This window comes from Amphiura filiformis, chromosome 5 (genome assembly GCF_039555335.1).
Source record: "Amphiura filiformis chromosome 5, Afil_fr2py, whole genome shotgun sequence".
NCBI classification, from domain to species: Eukaryota; Metazoa; Echinodermata; class Ophiuroidea; order Amphilepidida; family Amphiuridae; genus Amphiura; species Amphiura filiformis.
The window spans coordinates 77,413,352-77,433,245 of NC_092632.1; the positions used below are offsets into that span (position 1 = coordinate 77,413,352).

Below are 19,894 nucleotides of genomic sequence, written 5' to 3' on the forward strand. Positions count from 1 at the left end.
ATGTAGGTATTCACCCACATGATGATTGGAAGCAGCTCCAAGAAGACCTGGACAGGCTTAGTGAATGGTCGAATACATGGCAACTCAAATTTAATGTACATCCAAGTGCAGACTGCAGAGTTATGCATACAATGTCAGAGGAAGGTATCAAACAGGATCTTGAAGTTAAAGGAAGAAAAGGACCTTGGTGTAAAATTTGATCCTTCTTTGTCCTTCAGTAAACATGCAGCCATGGTAGCTAATTTTAAGCCAATAGAATGGTAGGAATCATCTGTGGAACCTTTGACTTCATGGATGAGGAGATTCTGAAGATACTCTACAAGACATTAGTAAGACCACACCTTGATTACGCCAATACTATTAGCATAGAGGAATCCATTATACTTGACAAAGACGCCCAGTTAATAGAGAAGGTACAACAAAGAGCTACAAATGCACCAAGATTGTTCCAAGTTTGAAGGAGATGTCTTATGAGCAGGGACTGTCTTTTGGAATTTGCAGGAGAGCATTAAATAGCTCTTCTGGAGCCTTCAAGGAGAGTTGCTTTGGAGCATTTACAATAGAATTTTAGCAGGGACTGTCTTTTGAGGCGTGCGAGAGCGAGCGCTTGCACTAGTGCACCTAAAGTGCCCCCCCGCACCTACATGTACATGTATGATGCTATGCCACTGATTGATGGGACCAAATTTGTAACAAAATACAACGTTGGTAGACATGTCATAATTACTTGATAAATAAGCAATATAATAATAATAATAATGTAATAAACTGTTAAACATTTTGCTAAATATTCAAAACTGCTCTCCTAAACCATGTAAACCGCTCCACCATTCTCCTAAACTATTCCAGGGGAGTTTTTTACAGCCGCTCTCCTTGAAAGTTCCAGGGGAGTGTTTTAACGCTCCTCTGGAAAGTACAAAAGACAGTCCCTGATGTAAGGCGAGAATGCAGAATGGTCACTAAAGAGAGCTAAAAATCACTCTCCTATATCAGATCTAAGGAGAGCAGTAGAGAGCCATTGCTCTCACTCTCCTCAAAAGGCAGTCCCTGTATAAGGAGAGATTAAAGAAACTGAATCTATCAACTGTAGCTTACACTAAGGATATGAGGAGATACAAATGTACAAGTTTCCAAGATCCCTGTTTAGGATGGACGATAGGAAGACTGGCACAAGAGACGAAACTCACAAGGCTCAACCTGTTGTCTGTGCTGAAAATGAAATCATAATTAGGTTTGAAAACGGAGTTGATAAAGCAATGGCCAAAGAGTACAACAAGTTTCATATGGTGTGCCGTGTTGGTCAATCATGGTCAGCTCTGGCAGGCTTCAGTGTATTGAAAGTCCTCTTCAGCCAAATACCCTTATTATGTAATGTGCAGTGAGTGTTAGGATGTACCAAGCCTAGGTAGGCACAATAAGGTTTTTCTACTTTCCCAAGAGCCTGTTTAAGACAGGTGAATACATATGAATGTACATGAAGCATCTTTAATTTTGAATTTAGCCAAAACAACCAAAAATCCCGAATATTTATTTAAAAATCAACGTAATGATAATATACTTTTTTGGATTAATGTGCAATAAGAAGATATATTTTACAAGATACATACTATGTACTCATAATGCCTGTATGTTTTTTACTCAAATGTGCATCCCTACCTCGTAAACGTGGTATCTCTTGATCTAATTATAAGTGGTTATGGTTGTCCATCTCCACAGTATAGATGTCCCTCAAGTAGGCAGTGGTAGTGTTCGGAGGTGTGTCATGTGTCACTCTGGGTAGAAGGTCAAATGGGGTCAAATTGCTACAATGTATAAAGTACCTTGTTGTAAACCCAATATCTCTTGATTTAAGCAAGTATGGGTGTTAAGATTTGCAGCATAGATGTATCTGATTCTGAAGTACATACAGTAGGCAATAGTTGAATTTGGGTTATGTGTCAGGAGTCAAAGGTCAAATGAAGTCAAGTAGGGTTAAGGGGGTTCGAAACAATGTTTCTGGAAAACAGAAACTGAATTTAGAACCATTTGAATAGATTGAATAAGTTAAGCTAAATACACTGAGCAAAATAGTTTTTGTTTGAAGGAAATCGGACATACGGTTGTCAAGATATGCATGTTTTTAGTTTCTTTGTATTAATTATTTGTGTTAATGAGAAAATTGGCAAAATGTGCTCATGAATATTCATGTTTGCCAATATTATACCAATATCTTATGAATAAACCTTCATACTACTTTTATTTTATATGATTTTGACATGAAACTTTGCCAATGTGTTTCTATGGCCTAAAACATTACCATGTGATTTTCCCGCCCATCTAATTTGCATATTTGCATAATTAATTAGCATTATACTTAAGGCTAATTAATTATGCAAATATGCAAATTAGATTTGTGGGAAAATCACATGTTAAAGGTTTAGGTCATAGAGACACATTGGCAAAGTTTCAGCTCAAAATTCTTAAAGGTAAAAGTAGTATGAAGGTTTATTCATAAAATATTGGGAAAATATTGACAAAAATTAATATTAATGAGCACATTTTGCCAATTTTCTTCATTAACTTCATCAATATATTGGCAAAAACAATAGAATACAAAGAATCTTTCAACAGCAATATCTCAAAAACCGCTTGTCCGACGGCTCAAATTTTAGAATTAAGATTATTTTGCATATCTCTCTGCAACAAGTCTATTTTAATCTCAATCAGAGCAACTTGATTTTGCCTTTCGTACCACCTTAAATTGAAAAAGTGGCCTGTGTTAGTGCTGTTATTTCAAACATCAGAAAAAGTGCACTGATGTCGACATAAAATTCGGATTACAGCTTTTATCGACATTGTTTATGACACATGGTACTTATGGTACTTAAATAGTGGTAAAATTAACTAAAAATGTTTAAAATAACCATGGTGTCTAACCTGTGTCTTGCATTTAGTAAGTAGCTTTACCAACTTGTACTAAAACTTACATGCATTTAATACATAGAATACGCATTTAAATATATACGATTGTTTATTCAACTTCATTTACATTCTCGACCGAATCATGGGCGTACCTTTATGTTGTCATGTCGATAAATTTTTCCAACATATCGACAAGAAAAACACATTTCAATGACAGCACTAGTGGCCTGGTTTTTTTTGAGACTGCTGTGGCAGGAGACCCATTGGTTAGAAAACCATGTTATGTTTCCGTCACAGCCCTCCCTGCAGGGATCTAGGGGTTTGTGAACCACCTTGTTTTATAAGCCATTGCTCTCTGCCCTACAATGTATGTGTACAAATGTATTGTCGAATATGTACAGATCTATTAATGTATCAGTGACTGTCTTTTAGAATTTGCAGGAGAGCATTTAATAGCTCTTCTGGAGCCTTCAAGGAGAGCTGTTTAGAGCATTTACAATAGAATGTAAGCAGAGAATGGTGAAGTAAGGAGAGCTAAAAATCACTCTCCTATATCAGATTTAAGGAGAGCAGTAGAGAGCGATTGCTCTCGCTCACCTCAAAAAGGCAGTCCCTGATGTATACGTTAAAGGTGCTTTATAAAATGATTAAAACCCCTGAGTAAAGTATGTTTAGAAGATTGGAACATATTGTTTTAGAATTTTACATGTTTGCAGTTTATGATGCAAATATGACAATATTTTTTCTATTTCATTGTTTCAATAGAAAACACGGAACCTCCTGAAACCAAGAACTTCTTTGAGCAGTTTTACTCTCACATCTACAATGTGTTCTATGACAATTTCATTATTGTTGAGGCCAATCTGCGACAGAAAGTACAGAAGAGGGACAGAGAAGAATTGGACATAATTCTCTGTATTCTGGAGGTAAGTGTTTGTACATGAATAAAATAAAATTTAACTAAATGTAGAATTGTAGATATTTATATAGCGCTTTATGCCGTAAACAGCCTCAAAGTGCTTTACATTTATTCTGCCGTCATTAGAATATGTCCAAAATGGCGCAGGGTTCATCAGTACAACAACTGTCTACCCCTAACACTACAGCTTCCTATTACACCTGGGTGGGGTGAGGCTAGCAAGGCAAAGCGCCTTGCCCAAGGGCGTAACACAGTGGTGGGACGGGGACTCGAACCCACACACGTCGAGCAAGCTCGTAAAATGATCATATTAAAAAATAAATGATTGTATTGTACAGTCATGATTTTAAGTATATTTTATAATTTTAATAATTTATGCATACCACTTGTTGGAATGTGAATATATTTTTATCTAGTTTTTAAAAATTAATAAAAAATGGTTTTTACCCAAGAATTCTTTTGTTACGTTGTCCGAAAAAATTTGCGGATTCTCTCATTTTTTGCCCAAATTTGACCTCACATATGATTTGAATTCATCAAGTCTTTGCCATGTTCTAAAAATGTATGCTTTTATATTCTTTAGACCAACAATTTAGCAGTTATGAGGCCCGAAAGTTTCCATAATTCCTTAAGTGTCACAGCAATTAAACTTGGGTGTCAAGATGGGTATTCTTGAACAATTTTGTACCCAATTATACAAAATTGCACTGAAAATAAAAAGCGTGATTAAACAGGTGTACATTAGAAATGTAAAAAGTGCACAGGGAGGGCGCTAATTACGGGAGGCGCACTACATGATTATTGTGCACAGTACTATGCATAAAGTCGTATGATATGATTGCTTAGATACATTGACTTTACTGCTAACAACAGTTTGGATTATCTTTAAAAGTTGTAATTATATAGTTAAATCTGCACCATTGAGCTTGCATATGATGTGACATGTGTATTTTAGCCTGTGATATGAAATGTATCAACAACACAGGTGTTAAGAACCTACGCAGTTGAGTATTAATTAGGTGCTTGTCATGGATGCGTAGCTGTTACAGTTGACTTGAATCAAGTTAGCCTTGCAATGAGAGGAAATCACTGATCTACACGGTGAAGGATACAAGTTAGGGACAAACTAATTGTAGCAAATTATTTTCTCTCTCTTTCGCTCTTTCTCCCAGCATCTCACCTTTGCTCGCAGCTATGTCGCCTGGGGGGGCACTTTATCAATTTTTTTGTAGATATGCTCCTCTGGAATTCAGAGATGGTGGGTCTTTGGGAGCTGAGAGCGTACTGGTTAAAGGGGGTCTTTCAGAGCTGCGAACGTTCAAAATCATTGGTATTTCTTGGCTTTCTGGTTGAAAATTGTGTGGAAAAAATCACAAAGTTATGTGAGGAATGAGCAACCTTTTAGAGCTGAAATTATCAAAATCAGTGGTCATTTAGTGCTCCGTTTCGGTAAAATTCAGGGGGCTTTCATCTCTCAGAGTTGTGTGGTCCATAAATGGGTATTTCCAGGTAGCATAAACCCCAAGGCCCCAAATATGTCCCTCTCCCCTCCATTCCCCTCTCCTTCACTTTCTCCTACTCTCACTCTGTACATGTAACTCCTACTTCTTTTATTGTGTCTCTGTCTTTCTCTTTCATTCTTCCCCCTCCCCCAGTATGGGTATGTGAGCCTCTTTCCTCCTGTGTTCACTCTAGTCATCTTTGCTTCTAACTTGCTCACTAAGCTGTCTTTCTCTTTATTCTTTTTCTTTCTTAGTGTGGTGTCTCTGTGCCTTATTATTGTCTGTTTCTTTCCACCTCCCACTCTCTTTGTCGCCTTTTTCTCCTCCCCTTCCTTACTCGCTACTGCACTGGCTCATTCTTATTTCCTGTAATATTTGATGAAGATAATTGACCAGTGTATTGCTTTTAATGACTATTTCTTCTGTCTCGCTCGTCTTCCCTGGATATAGAATTAGAATATTGTGACATTCAAATTCATGGTGTAATTTATAGATTGGATGGCTGGCTGGGCCATTGACTGGTTTTGCTCATTAAAATTCTTTTGAGATATGAATTATGGTAAAGTGGCTGAATACATTTTAGTATTATTGGATACTGGCATGCATGGAGTGATACTGTGGTATCTCTTCAGAATAGTACAGACCTCAAAATTATGATATGATTCAATTTTATTTTATATCTATTAAGCTTCAGGAGCTGTGCAATAATTATGAGCAGGGAAATAAAATTTCGTACAGCATGCCAAAAATTGCTTGCCTCCCCTCTTGTCTTGGCCAGCCAAAAATTACTTTCTCTCCTCTCAGCCTGCCCAAAAAAGTGTACATGTACCTCCCCCTTTGCACATGCCAATTTTTTTGGAATCCAATAATTTGCAAACCTTAAATATGGTCCAATATATAGGCCCTATAATGCGAGGAAATTTTGCACATTTGAATGTTTCTGAAATTCCATACTGTTTAGCCTTGAAAAGGTGCCCCATATTTATGTGTGTTAAAATTCGCTAACCCCTTTTGACGTGCCACCCCATATTTAGCTTGCCAAAAATTCTTGCCTCCCCAATTTTACCCGCCCCCCAAGGTTCATAATTATTGCACCCCTTATACAGACAGCAAATAAAAGTACCATTTTTTCACCCATGCTGCATATCCTAAGCAAAGACAAATATATGTTATTGATACCAGTACCTGTACTCTGAAGACTTCGTTGTTGATCTAAAACCCAAGGAAGGGACAAAGTCATTGGCATTTTAATGTTTTGCATGTAATCAAAGGTTCTTTAAATGATGACATATCTGCCTACATGTACAGGAGTGAAAATAACTAGTACTACTACTAGTACCTTATTTATTTTGCTGTTTGTATTGTACTTCATGCTCCCATTCACATTATCCTCAAAATTAGGACCAAATTTACATTGTAATGTAGTGCAATTTGGTTCTTTTAACACCGATTTTATTTTATTTCCATGCTAATCTTTCCAAGTTGCATGTAGTAATTTAGTTCAGAAATCAATTACTGTGCAAGGTAGTGACATTTTAAGTGTCAATAATAAGATATTGTAAAACACAATCATCCCCTCAATTCTTGTTAGTGATCTAGCAGAGATCAATAAGCTTAGGGACAGTTCATTATTCAAGAAAAGTTACAGCTTCCTCGCTACAAACCTGCAGCAATATCCAGAAAGTTCTATTTTTGACTCGGCTTACGCTATATTTAGTCCATGGGGAGTTGGACAAAAAAGGTCAGATTTCTTCAATGAAGAAATAACAAAATTGTCCTGTCTAGAGCACTTAAAAAAAATTAGAAGAATCAAAGGGACATTCTGACCATATCATGACATCCCAAGCATTGTAAGTTCGGGTTCAGTTGATAATGTGTATATTCGCAGAACTTTTCTGCTTCAATGAAGAAATAACAAAATTGTCCTGTCTGGAGCACTTAATAAAAAAACATTAGAAGAATTAAAGGGACATTCTGACTGATCATATGATCATCTCAAGTTTGAGTTCATTGATAGTGTGTAGGCCCCTACATTGTATGTTTGTAGAAATTTTCTAACAGAAAAGTAATATTGTTGCCAACGTGAATTACTTTATTTCGCTTTGAATGCCTAGTAATAAAAGGATTTATAACTTCAGGGTAGTGGTTTAAATTGTAATGGTCATAATTACTTGGTTAAAGAAAAATTAGATAAACAAAAAACAACAACTTTACTCAGTACTTAAAGGAATTTTTCCTTCCCCCCAGGGGTCTATCTCTATAGTATCAGGCTGTAAAAAAATTCTGTGGTTCACCCGTAATCCATGATGCACATCTGGTACTTTCTTGGACTTTAATAGATTAAATAGTGACATAAATGGGCTCCAATTTGACGAAGATCTCTTGTTCCCTTGATCACAAGTTCTTGTTTTATTAGGCTATTGAAACTTGATGCTGAGTTTAGCGTCCCATTTTTTTCAGCTCATAATGAGGCAACTATTTCATTATTCATTATTTTCAAGGTTTCATTATCAGCGGCCTTTTACCAATGCTTACATGTATGCGCTTTTGTTCATTGTAATTGGGTATCGCCAGTCGCAATATAATGTCACAAACACATAAACATTTATAAAAGTATAATTATCTTTTTGTTTTTCAAGTTTTAAAACAAACTAAATGTATTCCAAAGTATACCATGCCAGTCTTCTTCACTCCAATTTGTACTAACCTCTCCGTATACATTTGAGGATGGGGGGGGGGTTGACTCATTTATACAAAAATAACAATCATGCAGAACATTATGAAATAAATTTTTGGCACAAATTTGTCAAAACTAGGTCTTTCCTAGTTAAATTATTTACAACATCAACAATGTCAGCTAATGTCCATCTGGTAAAAACATTTTGGCTAGGTTGATTTCTCTCCTAGTCTACCCTGGTATCCCAAAGGTATAATTGAAATAATTGGATAGAGCAAGTGTCAAAAACCTGTATATTTTTAATGATTTTGGTTTGTTTTTTCTAGTATGCTTTTTCAATTTCTTTTTTGGAAAAGTCTCATCGTACAATTGATTAAACTTATCAAGGAAGGAAGTGTATGATACATTGACATCTTCTGATGAGCAAACAATATCCCAATCAACGCATAACTCAATTTGTTTTTAAAAACTTGTACATTTTGATCATTTATCTGTCTAACTTCTACATTGGTATGGGTTACATCTTTTTGATATATCGATAGATTTGTTGAGATGAAAATTGGTAAATGATCACTAATGTCAGTTAGAATAATACCAGCAATTTGCTTTGTATGGGAGTTAGTAAATATATTGTCAATAAGCATTGCTGATTTTGAAGTAATTCGGGTTGGTTTAGTAATGCTAGGATACAAAGAGTGACTTGTCATTACACTAATGAAGTCAGAAGTTGGTGTATGGATGTCCTCATTCAACAAATTAATATTAAAGTCACCCATTATATACAGAAGTTTGTTTTCATGTTTAGTAACATTGGCTAATATGTTATCAGCAAATTGATTAAACTCATTTATATCTTGATCTGGCGATCTATATACAATGCCAATAATTACATTTTTTTTTTTTTACGCTCTTTTTCAATAAACAAGGTTTCAGTATTCATAGGGTGCTTTACCTGGCTCAGATCAGTTCTTACAGTATATTTTAAACCATCTTCAATGTATAGGCCTACACCACCACCTCGTTCATGTTGATTGTTTTGTCGATTTGTGAGTTCCAAATTAAAACCATCATGGACTGTTTCTACAGTCCATGGTGGCACGAAATTGATCATATTAAAATAAAATTGACTCAGTGATGATCAGCACCTGACGTACACACTATCGAGACGCCATTTTTAACTTGATTCATCTAGTAGTTCTTAAAGAGGGATCCAGTTGACCAGGCAAACTTTCAAGGGTAACCCAATAAAGTAGGCTTAAAATATAATCAAGCCAATGTTTAGTTATTGTTCACCTCTACATGTATACCAACAAACTTAACAACACAGCTCCTACTTAATGTGTTTTCCAGATATTTATAGCGGACTATGAGCGTGTTTCTACAGGAGCACCGCTAAGTTACCGCTAAATGGGTAACGCTATCTGACCGTTTAACCTGCTGTTTCCACAGACAGGTTTTTGCCGTTGGCGTGTTCATACCGTTTAATCTGAATTTTAAAAGTGTATTTTGTCTTACCTTTTACGATAGTATGGCCAAAATCTTGCATCGTAGGCCTAGAATTAATGCTAGAATGGATTGTTTAATGGTTGATTATTGCTAAATAATCACTTTTTTTTTGTTGTTATATTTTGCAAATCAACAGAAAAGTTTTACATTTTACACAGTTTATCACTATTTTGTAGCATTTACAAATTTCCGTGAGCAAACCCCGAATTCCGTGAGTTTTTCTGTTTTTCCGTATCACGGATAAATTGTGGCTTTACATAACAGTTTGGACTTGTTATGTTGCCCAGGCTGTTATTAACGTTTTTGTCATATCGTCTGTCCAATTAACATGTTGATTAACAGCCATTTTGTTTGATTTTGCTCAATAATCGGCAAGTTACCGCTTAGGTCTGTTTCCACAGAAAATCTACCCGCTTCGTCAACGGCAAAAACCTACTCCAACTAGGTTTCCGTTGGCGATGAAAAGGCGTTGCAAAAAGGCGTTGGAGGCTGTTTCCACAGGAGTGATTAACGGTTCCATACCGTTTCCAAAACGGTATTTGGCTCTGTAGAAACACGCTCTATGGTTCTTGAAGGGGTTAAAAAATTTTGCAGAACAAATTTTCTTTCTGGTTTAGTAGTAATTTGCAAAATAATGAATTATTTTCAGATTTTACATCTCAAACGGCGGCACAAAATTCATAACGCGGGCGGTGGACGCCAAACTCAGGATCAAGTTTCAAGTGCCTTAATGACCATCATTTCTATAAATGATAATGAACAACATACATCTTGTCATTATTATTTAATAAACATTGAATTGTTGATGTTTTTTTTTCCTTGCAGAAAATCTTTTTATATCTACCAGACTTGATCCATTCAGGATGGCAATTTCACAGTATAGGTAAGTACATGGCGGGTCTGATTGTATTCCCTGAATTGTTGTTTTTGTCATGCTCAATTTACCATTGGCTATGCCGTGCAGTTTTAAAGTAGACTTAAAAATAGATCAAAGCATAGATCAGTGATTTGGTAGAAATTATCAAAACTGATTCTAACAAAAGCATAGAGTTAGTACATGGAATTGAAATGAGGGGATAGGATAATAATGTAATGTTTGTTGTTGTTGTTTTGCATTTTTGTTTGTTTGTTTGTTTGTTTGTTTGTTTTGTATCTTGTATTTATACCAGAGAAAGAATCCCACCTTGCCGTGGCTCCATATCCTACATGTAGATGCAATGTTCTGTTGAAAAAAGAGGGCACAGTTTAATTTTAACCTGGCATTGATTGTATTTGTCGTAAAATGTTGACCCTAAAACACAGTTGATGCAAAAGTGTAAGAAGGTATAAATTACAAGATAAATTGATTAATATGGGTCATTTATCATCATATAAAATACAAGGCAGTGAAAATTAAGAGAATGAATAGCATTAATACAGAAAAATATACAAAGTTAAGTGTTGATAAAAGCCTGAATATCTTGTACAAAAGCCCAACTCATCTCAAGCTTATTTCCAATGCCTGACAAAGTCCTCAGTTTATACACATCAGTTAGAAATGGGGAGGGAGCATAAAATGGGAGGCAGACAAACAAGCCACAAAAGGCTAGGGTAGGGGATGAAATGGCAAAAAATGGGTTGACAAAAATAAAAAGGGGATGAACAAAAGAAACCGCCGCTGGAACTACTGTTGTAAACGTATTGAATGCTTTACGACTCATTGCAATCTGTGTTATCACGCACAAGAGATTTTTCACCACTATAGGATAGCACTGCCTTATATTGCATAGCCGGTCTTGCTGCCCTTTTTAATATTGCATGACTTTTTAAAATCAGTCTGGGAAATCTTTTCAAAATTGGTGTGGTTTTGGGAGAGCTTTTAAACAAGAATATTACCATAATTAATTATCTATCTGTTTAAAAAAAGGTTCCTCTCCGATGATGATATCATATAATTAAGCCCTACTTCAGACAACTTTAAAAAAATAAATCATACATATAGAAAAGTGATATTCTCTGAGCAACTGCAGTGGTTGAGTACAGCTTTAATAACCACCTCTAGGCTTTATTTTACTTGCATATATATTGTGAAAGTGTTGATAATATAATTACGTCTTAATAAGAAATTAATCTAATTTCAAGGATTCATGCTATCAGTTTTGTACACCATGTTGTAGCCGTGGTTAATGTAGTTATCCGTTTGGTGGTTACCAGTAGGTATCAGGCGTGTAACTAGCCTTGGTGTTACGGTCAGGGTAAAAGCAGGGGCATTAAAAACCTTATTTCTGATAGAAGGGAAAGAGCATCCAAGAAGAGCAAAAATTTTACAGAAATTTTATGTTTTATGTCCGGATTTCACCTGCACACTTATTGAAAAAGACAAAAAGACTGTGTATTGTATGTGTTTGGGCTATTCCATTTAAAATCCACAATCCCCCTGTGGAAGGTTTTGGATATAATCTTCCACAAGGTGAGTATGAGTTTCAATGAAATGAACACATTCGATGCATTAGGGAACACATTAGGCAGCATCATTTGCATTTCATACACCCTCTGAAAAAGATTCAACCAGAATCATCCACAGAGGGACGGTTTGTGTTCAATTGCTCAACATTAGCACCAATATATTCCTGATGCATGATCAGGCAAAGAAAGTGAATAATTTTGAGGTACAGCTGTCTCGACCAAAGTCCCATGGGATACCCTGATCTTTGGGACCTGGATGCCTCCCCTGGAATGGGTAAGGGGCTGTGTGACACATAGGGCACCCTTACCCACACCACCCACCCACCCATATACAGTTAGGGTTAATCAAGAATGTTACCATCTTTATTTCAGTGTTTTTCAGTAGCAGCATGTCTATGAAACCTTGACGAGGTTTAACTCTCAATATTGTACTGGTAATTTATAAAATGATTACAAATGTGAAATGAAGTGAAATGAAAAAATATTGATATTTCGTGACACGATACTCATCTTGTAAGATTACTTTGCATTTTAGCCTGGATGTGCAGCTCGCCAAGTAACCAGGCCAACTGGAAAAATGTATTACCTGCACTGATTAGATTAGGGGACACAATAATGCTGTAATAAACATGTGTATGGTGCGGGCTAAGTAGCGTTAATGAAATTACGGGGATGTGTTACAATATGGCCATTTATGACAGTGGGGATTATGCTAGTAGACAGGGTCAATTTGGGGATGTCCGTACGTGGACTCTCAAATGTAACTTGCCTTTGCCAAATTGCCATGTTCACAATTCCATGGAAAATGTGCTATATAGATGTCTTACATTTTTGGTATTTGGGATATAAAAAAAAAAGTGAGATTTGGTAAAAACCAGGTCAGGCATAAATAAATATATTGTTTAGATATAAAGGGGGAAAATCTAAGGGTGTACTATTTAGATTTGTCATTAACCCTAGCCTTACTGGTGAAGGTGAAGGGAAAGGAAAGAAGGAAGGAAGAAAAGAAAGAAGATCAAAAGAAAAGTTGTTTTTCCTCCCCGTTTTTGAACCACTGACCCCTGCAAAAATTTAGATCCTAAATAATGTACACACATTTTTTATTGTAAAAAAGAATACATACACACAAATTCCCCAGCCCTTAATCATTTTGTTTGCTCTACTGACCCCCCGTGAAAATTCAGATTACATTTAGAATGAACATACATTTTGAATTACCAGCCCTTAATAAGTTTATGACCCCCTATTTTTGGCAAAAAAATCCATGACCCCTAGTATATTCATGCCCCCCCCTTCCGAAGAAAGTAACAGCTCCCTTATGTCCAGTAGTTTGAATAGATATGAGACATCTCCTTGTTCATAAATCATGCGCATATGTTGGGGGGCTTTGGGGCGCCAGCCCCCCGGGGTAAAAGCAGGGGCGGCAAAAAACGAAGGGGCGGCAAAAATAATTAGTAAAGAAAAAAGGGGCGGAAAACATTTGAAAAAGTACAAAAATTTGTGAAATAATGTGGTAGAACATTGAAACTGCATAAACTAACAAAATCACCACCTTGCAATGGAAGTACATGGACATAATATTCAACCTACTTTGCCATTGACTTTGAATTGCATTCTATGTAACTTCACCCTTTTTTAGAATAAGCATCCTCAATTATAGGACTGGCCAAGGAATATTCATGGTGGAGTATTCGGTATTTGGGAGAGTAAGTCAAGGGAATTAATTCAATGAATGCTTGGAAATGCTCCTTTAAAGTAGTCATCACACACTCAAATGTAAAGTCTATTGTTGATACTCATATACAACAAACAGTTTTTACAAGTTATTTCCTGGTTTGCAATTCGCTGTTGAATCAGAGCATACATGTAAGTGTATGCTCACACATGCTGAATGATGGCTGAGAAACATTACAACTGTGTTGTTCAAACGGACACACACAATTCTTCCTTGGCACTTATCATACATGTACTACATGTAGTCTCAACAGCATTTGTAGATTTGCTTGAGAATTGAATCATCCTGATAAGAACAAGTTGCAAACATAAGGGACCATTCACAAATACTTGTAAGGGGGGGCCTGATACAAAAAAATTTCATCGCCCCCCCCCTTTACAGACCTCAAAAATTTCAGGGCCCCCCCTTTTGACATGAAAATTATGGGTCAACCCCATAGAAAAGCATATAAACTTAATTTTTCCAGGAAATTTTGTGGTCATTTTTTTCAGCCCCCCCCCCCCCCTTAGGAGGGTCAAACAATTTCAGGGCCCCCTTTTTGCATCAGTCCCCCCCCCAGCAAGTGTTTGTGAACAGTCCCTAATGCATAACACAAACTTGCAGAAAGTGTCACTCGGTGATGAATTTATGTATTCGGACCTGATTGTGCAGGTGTCAGTGAGAGGTATGGTGAGAGGTGTCCCCTATGAGCCAAAATGTTCTCATATCCCAATTTTTATTTATTTTTTTTGGCAAGGGGCTGTACAATGCAGTCCTGGGGGAGGGTAAAATGGGGGGGGGGGCAAAGATTTTTTGGCCAGCCGAGAAGGAGGGAAGGCAATTTTGGCAAGCGGGGGGTGGGGAGGGGGAAGCAGTTATTGAAACATATAAATTTACCTTTGAAATAACACACTCTAAATAGGCTTAGGAAAACACTATATTATAAAAACATTCAAATATATGCAAAATTTCCTAAAGGCCGGGGGGCGGGAGGAAGCACTTATTGGCACGCCATTTGAAAATTTTACCCCGGGGGGCTCATAATTAATGCACAGTCCCTAAGCAAATATGTACCTACAAAATATATGTGGGAAAATAAGAAAATAGTTTTATCTCAAGTTTATGAACTTGACCATGTTGACCATACTACCCCTTGTCCCATATATTGTGTAGAAACTTTAAAGCACTGGTAAGATTTAGAAATCGGTGCTACATGAATTGCACTTGTGAATGTGCCTATTGGTTACACATGGATTAAATGATTTAAATCTTATTGTATATTCAAAACAACCAGCGACACAGCTTGTCGATTTCCACCTCCCAATATATTTCAAATTATGAGCCCGTCATGTTGTTTCCTTTTCGATATTATACCTTTACCTCCCCCAAAGCCATTATCAAAAATAGCCTTTAGGCCGTATAAAATTAATATTTTGGTTCTCGTCCAGAGGATTTTCATGAATTGATGAGGGAGGGAGGTTTTTTTTTTTTTTTTTTTTCCCAATGTAAAATCACCATTTTCAGTAGTTTTCGGTCTTTTCCAACAGTGCTTGAAGAAAGCGATGAGGCACTTTTTTTTTTTTTTCAAATGTGAGATTCTGAGGATAAACCCCTAGAGTACACACAAAAAGACTTGGAAGTGATCCTTGTTCTCTAATAAACTTATTTATATGTATGAAAAATTCATAGATCATTCCAAAGTCTAAAATAATTGAAAAATCTAAAAAAAAAAAAAATCTGACAAATCACAGAAATTGAGGAGGGAGGGGACGAGAACCAAAACATTAATTTTATACGGCCTTATCACAGTACAAATGTCACTTTTCTTTCCTGTGATCAAGATTGTCAAATATTTTGTTCAAGTTTCCTTTTATAGTGCAACATGAATGTACTGGCAGTTCATGACATTATGGCTTGGCAGCTAGGCTGTACAATCAAATTTCCGACTTGAGCTTGCAATCTTTGACAGGGTGGTTTAGTTGAGTGCAGGTACTCGGCATATTGACAAATGCTATTTTCATTTGTAGTACAATTGTAAAAGGATGTAAAACCCTGAGGGGCTTCCCAACTTTGGTTTGGGTGGGCATGTGCAGTAGACTGCTGCCCTCAGTCGTCAACCGTCTGGATTGACGACTGAGAAAACTATGTGGAAAAAAAGTGACGGATTTTGCAACAGGATTCCTGTGGCATAGAGCGTGCGCAGTTGTGTCCAAATTGACCTTTTGACCGAGTTTGTTGTTTTTAGAAGTTCAGAGCGCAATCTTGTCACAGCGGCGCGTTTCGGCGACGCGGTACACGGGCGCCGCTCATCAGTCGCGCTACGGCGCACAACCAAAGTCGCATTGGATAGTTTTCAGAAGTCCGTCATGATATGGCCTGTAAGATAATCAGTCGTCACTACGAAGCATACACTGTACATGCGAAGTGTAGACGGCTGATTGGAATTAGTCTACATGTGCAGCTGGGACTAAAAACACACCTGAAATTGTACCAATTTTTGGAAAAAGTTTGCTAAGTTTGGCACTTTATGGAGAAAATTTGAAAAATTTCAAACCAAATTTTCATGAAATTGAGCAGCCATCAATAAACCAAAATGGCTGAAAATGCACCAAGTCTAAACTAAACACCCTGAATCTGCTGCACATCCCCATACCTTTATTTGCACTAAGAACCCCCCGGTGTAGAACATGTCAAAAGCTTAAAAGATATTACTAACTTGATAATTGATCGTTATTTGTATATTTTTGAGCGGATGGATTAGCAGCTGTGCTGATCACCAAGAAAGACTAAACCAGCCCTCGAATTAAGGATCTGAAGGGGCATGGCAACTTTTTTAGGGCAAGTTGATAACTGCCTTGGATTTTCACTGAAAAGGCAAGGCAGCACGGCAGTTTATAATATTTCAAGAGGGCTTCATGGCAACTGTTGAAAATTTGAGGAGGGCACCAAGGCAATTTCTCAAAAGTGAAGAAAACACACACAAACATTGATAGATGATTTATAATGAAGGGGCAGGGCTGGGGCACCGACGGCAACTTCATTAGAGGGCACGTCAAGTGACTGCCTTGGGTAAAGGACATATTTTGAGGGCATTACGGCAGTGGGGATGGGCACCCACTGCAAAATGCCATGGGTGCCGTGGGTTAATTCGAGGGCTGGACTAAACATTAAACATGCAAACCAACAAAAAAGTTGATAATTTTCAGTCTTGGTTTTTTTTTTTTTTTTATATGCAACTGGTAATCTCAAAACTAATCTGGACTTTGAAATTATATAAAAATACTTACATGTATATTTGACAGAATTGTGGCTAGAAACTTTGTCAAATTGTTTGTAATGAGTCCTAATGTATCAGTCTGCCCACCATGTAATGTGCATAATTGATAAGCAAATTTGCATGAAGTATAATATTTTAATAATGCAAATTGACTATGAACATTTTAGCCATAAGTTTCAAGATACCGTTCTTGAAAATGCTATAATAACGGATGAAATATTACATAATGTATGAGCACTTTAAGTCATTTAAAGCATATTATTGGTAAAAGCAATATAATTATTATAAAAAAATTAAAAATTGATGCCGATGCCGACATATGACATTCAGTTAGAAATCAACATGGTGACATTGACATCTTTAAGTCATAGTAGTTAAGTTATATAATAAACCATTATGGTGACAATCATTTGACACGATTACTTAACTAACTGAAGTCATAGTAGTTAAGTTATGATTGTCACCTAGAGTATGTTGACTTTGCCTTCCACCCTTCCTAAGATATGGAAAGGTATGGCCGAGGGGTCAGACAGAATAATTCCCATGTCATACTAAAGCAGTCGCAGAAGCGTAGCATTTATTTCAGTGGCATACACCACAACGACAGGAGTGGCGGACCCCCAAAACAACATTGTTCAAGGAGTCTGGTCCCAAGTCGCTTTGTGAAAGAGAGATCTATGGGTACTCTGGCCTGTAAAATACAACCATGAACCTTTACCTACACCATTACCAACAAGAACTGTCTTTAAAAAATACAATGCCATGCCATGGATGAAGATCATGTTTGATAATTTTGCAGTGATAAGTGCCTGGGAAAAAGTTAGTTTTGGCATGGCATTGCAAAGGCAGCCAGTGGCTGCTAGGGTGCCAAGGCTAAAGAATACATCCAAAGTTACATATTTTGAGGGGCACCAAGGCATGGGCACCCAAGTCAATTGCCTTCGATCAGTTCGGTGCCTCTGGTTATTTTTTTCCCTGCAAAAATGCTTCTCTCCTTGCGACTGCTTTGTACATAGTATGATACAGACTTATGGTGTAGCTCTAGAAACTTGCTGTCTTTGCCTTCCACACATGCAAGAATGTGGATTAGCTGGGCTGATGAAATAAATACTAGAATTATAGTTTACAATAAAAAGTAATGTAACCTGTAAACATCAATGACAAACAAACAAATAAATAAATATAGGCCTATATAAGAGAGATTATCTTTTTATCAACAATAGTTCATATTTTGTGTGCAAAATATTTGCAATTAAGTACTTCAATATGAATTATTCTGATAGTGACCTAATTTTGATCGGATAGGTGAAATCAATATTCACCAAATATCTAGATTTCCAACAAATCAATATTATGTACATGTGTGCATCACAGAACTCAACGATTGAGATATTCTATTTTGTATGGCACAGCTAACAGCTGCAAGGGGCAGTGTAGATTTGAATATTGCTAGTTTAAGGTATCGGATCGCAACGTTTGCACAGTATTTTTGTGGGACCTGAGAGCACATCAGACACACCAAATTGCGTTCTGAATATGAGGAATGCCCTTCGCAATGTAATACAAATTTTATGGCAATTGACTGAAAATTGACATTTTTGACATTTAACAGTCCACAAAGTAAACTTTTATAAATCTAATATGTACTTTAACCCTAATAAAAGAAGGAAAGAAGTTGTTTGCTCTGGGTGGGATTCGAACCTGAGACCCCTTCGCATGCCAAGCACACGGTCGGCGACACCTTGCCACAGGTCTTGGGCTTCGCTGCCAGCGAAACCGTGCCTATATATCACTTAGGGCGATTGCGTCATCACACTACGTGGGATGCATGCACGAACAGCGCATATATCAAGTAGTATTTTGTAGTATACGGTACGGTTAGGGTTAAGGAAGCATATATTGAGTTTCGATAGTGGTAACCTAACCCCTAACCGCCTAGGGGCTTTTTCGGTGACGGGAAGGGAAAGAAGGAAGGAATAAAGAGAGAAAAGAAGGAAAGAAGTTGTTTGCTCTGGGTGGGATTCGAACCCGAGACCCCTCGCATGCCAAGCACACGGTCAGCGACACCTTGCCACGGGTCTTGGGCTTCGCTGGCCAGCGAAACCGTGCCTATATATCACTAGGCGATTAAGGCGTCATCACACCACGTGGGATGCATGCACGAACAGCGCATATATCAAGTAGTATTTTTGTAGTATACTGATGCAGTTAGGGTTAAGTGTATGTAGCTGGGAGGAAAAGCCATCCATCATGTTAAAATGTTGACTTTTCGTATTGAATTTTTATAAAAGACTAACAATTTTAGGTCTTTTTTTATTAAACTTTATCTATATCTTCAATACGAACTGTCAACATTTCATATGACGGACGGCATATCCTCCCAGCTACATGTAGGCCTATACACTTTAAGTACATATCATTAGATTTAAAAAGTTTACTTCGAGAACTGTCATCTAAATATCAATTTTTTATAATTTGCCAATAATTTGGTATGTCTGTCTGATTTGCAGGCCCCACAAAAATACTGTGCATAGATGGGTGACTGACCCCTTAAAGCAGGAATGAAACTATGATAGGCTGAAGTTGAACTGTACCAAACATTGTATGACAGGAAAGCATTTTACTACCTATCCATGATGCGCTGTAACAGATACAGCATGTAGTATGCTATTGTGTTCAGTGGCGGCGCAAGGAATTTTTTTAGGGGGGCATGGGGAGCAAAGTGAATTTCAGGGGGGCAAAATAGGCAAATTTTGTGCAAAATTGCTGCAAAAAGTGGAAATTTATGTGATTTGGGGTTTTGCCTCAAAAAGTGGGGGGGCAAATGCCCCTCTTGTCCCCTGTACCCCGAAGCGCCGCCACTGATTTTGTTATAAACAGCAACATTCACATTTATTTTTGCCCCCTGTGCAGGATGCCTCTTTGTGTCTTTGTGAATACAGTTCATTAAATT

General features: G+C 37.1%; 1 protein-coding gene across 1 annotated transcript in view; it reads left to right on the forward strand.

The window, feature by feature from the left end:
* LOC140152403 (ral GTPase-activating protein subunit alpha-1-like) overlaps positions 1 to 19,894 on the forward strand; it is a 210,080-nt gene that overhangs the window by 4,982 nt on the left and 185,204 nt on the right. Inside the window, exons 2-3 of the mRNA XM_072174709.1 lie at positions 3,667 to 3,827; positions 10,331 to 10,388. Of these exons, the coding sequence (XP_072030810.1) occupies positions 3,667 to 3,827; positions 10,331 to 10,388 (219 nt within the window). The remainder of the gene's footprint in view (positions 1 to 3,666; positions 3,828 to 10,330; positions 10,389 to 19,894) is intronic.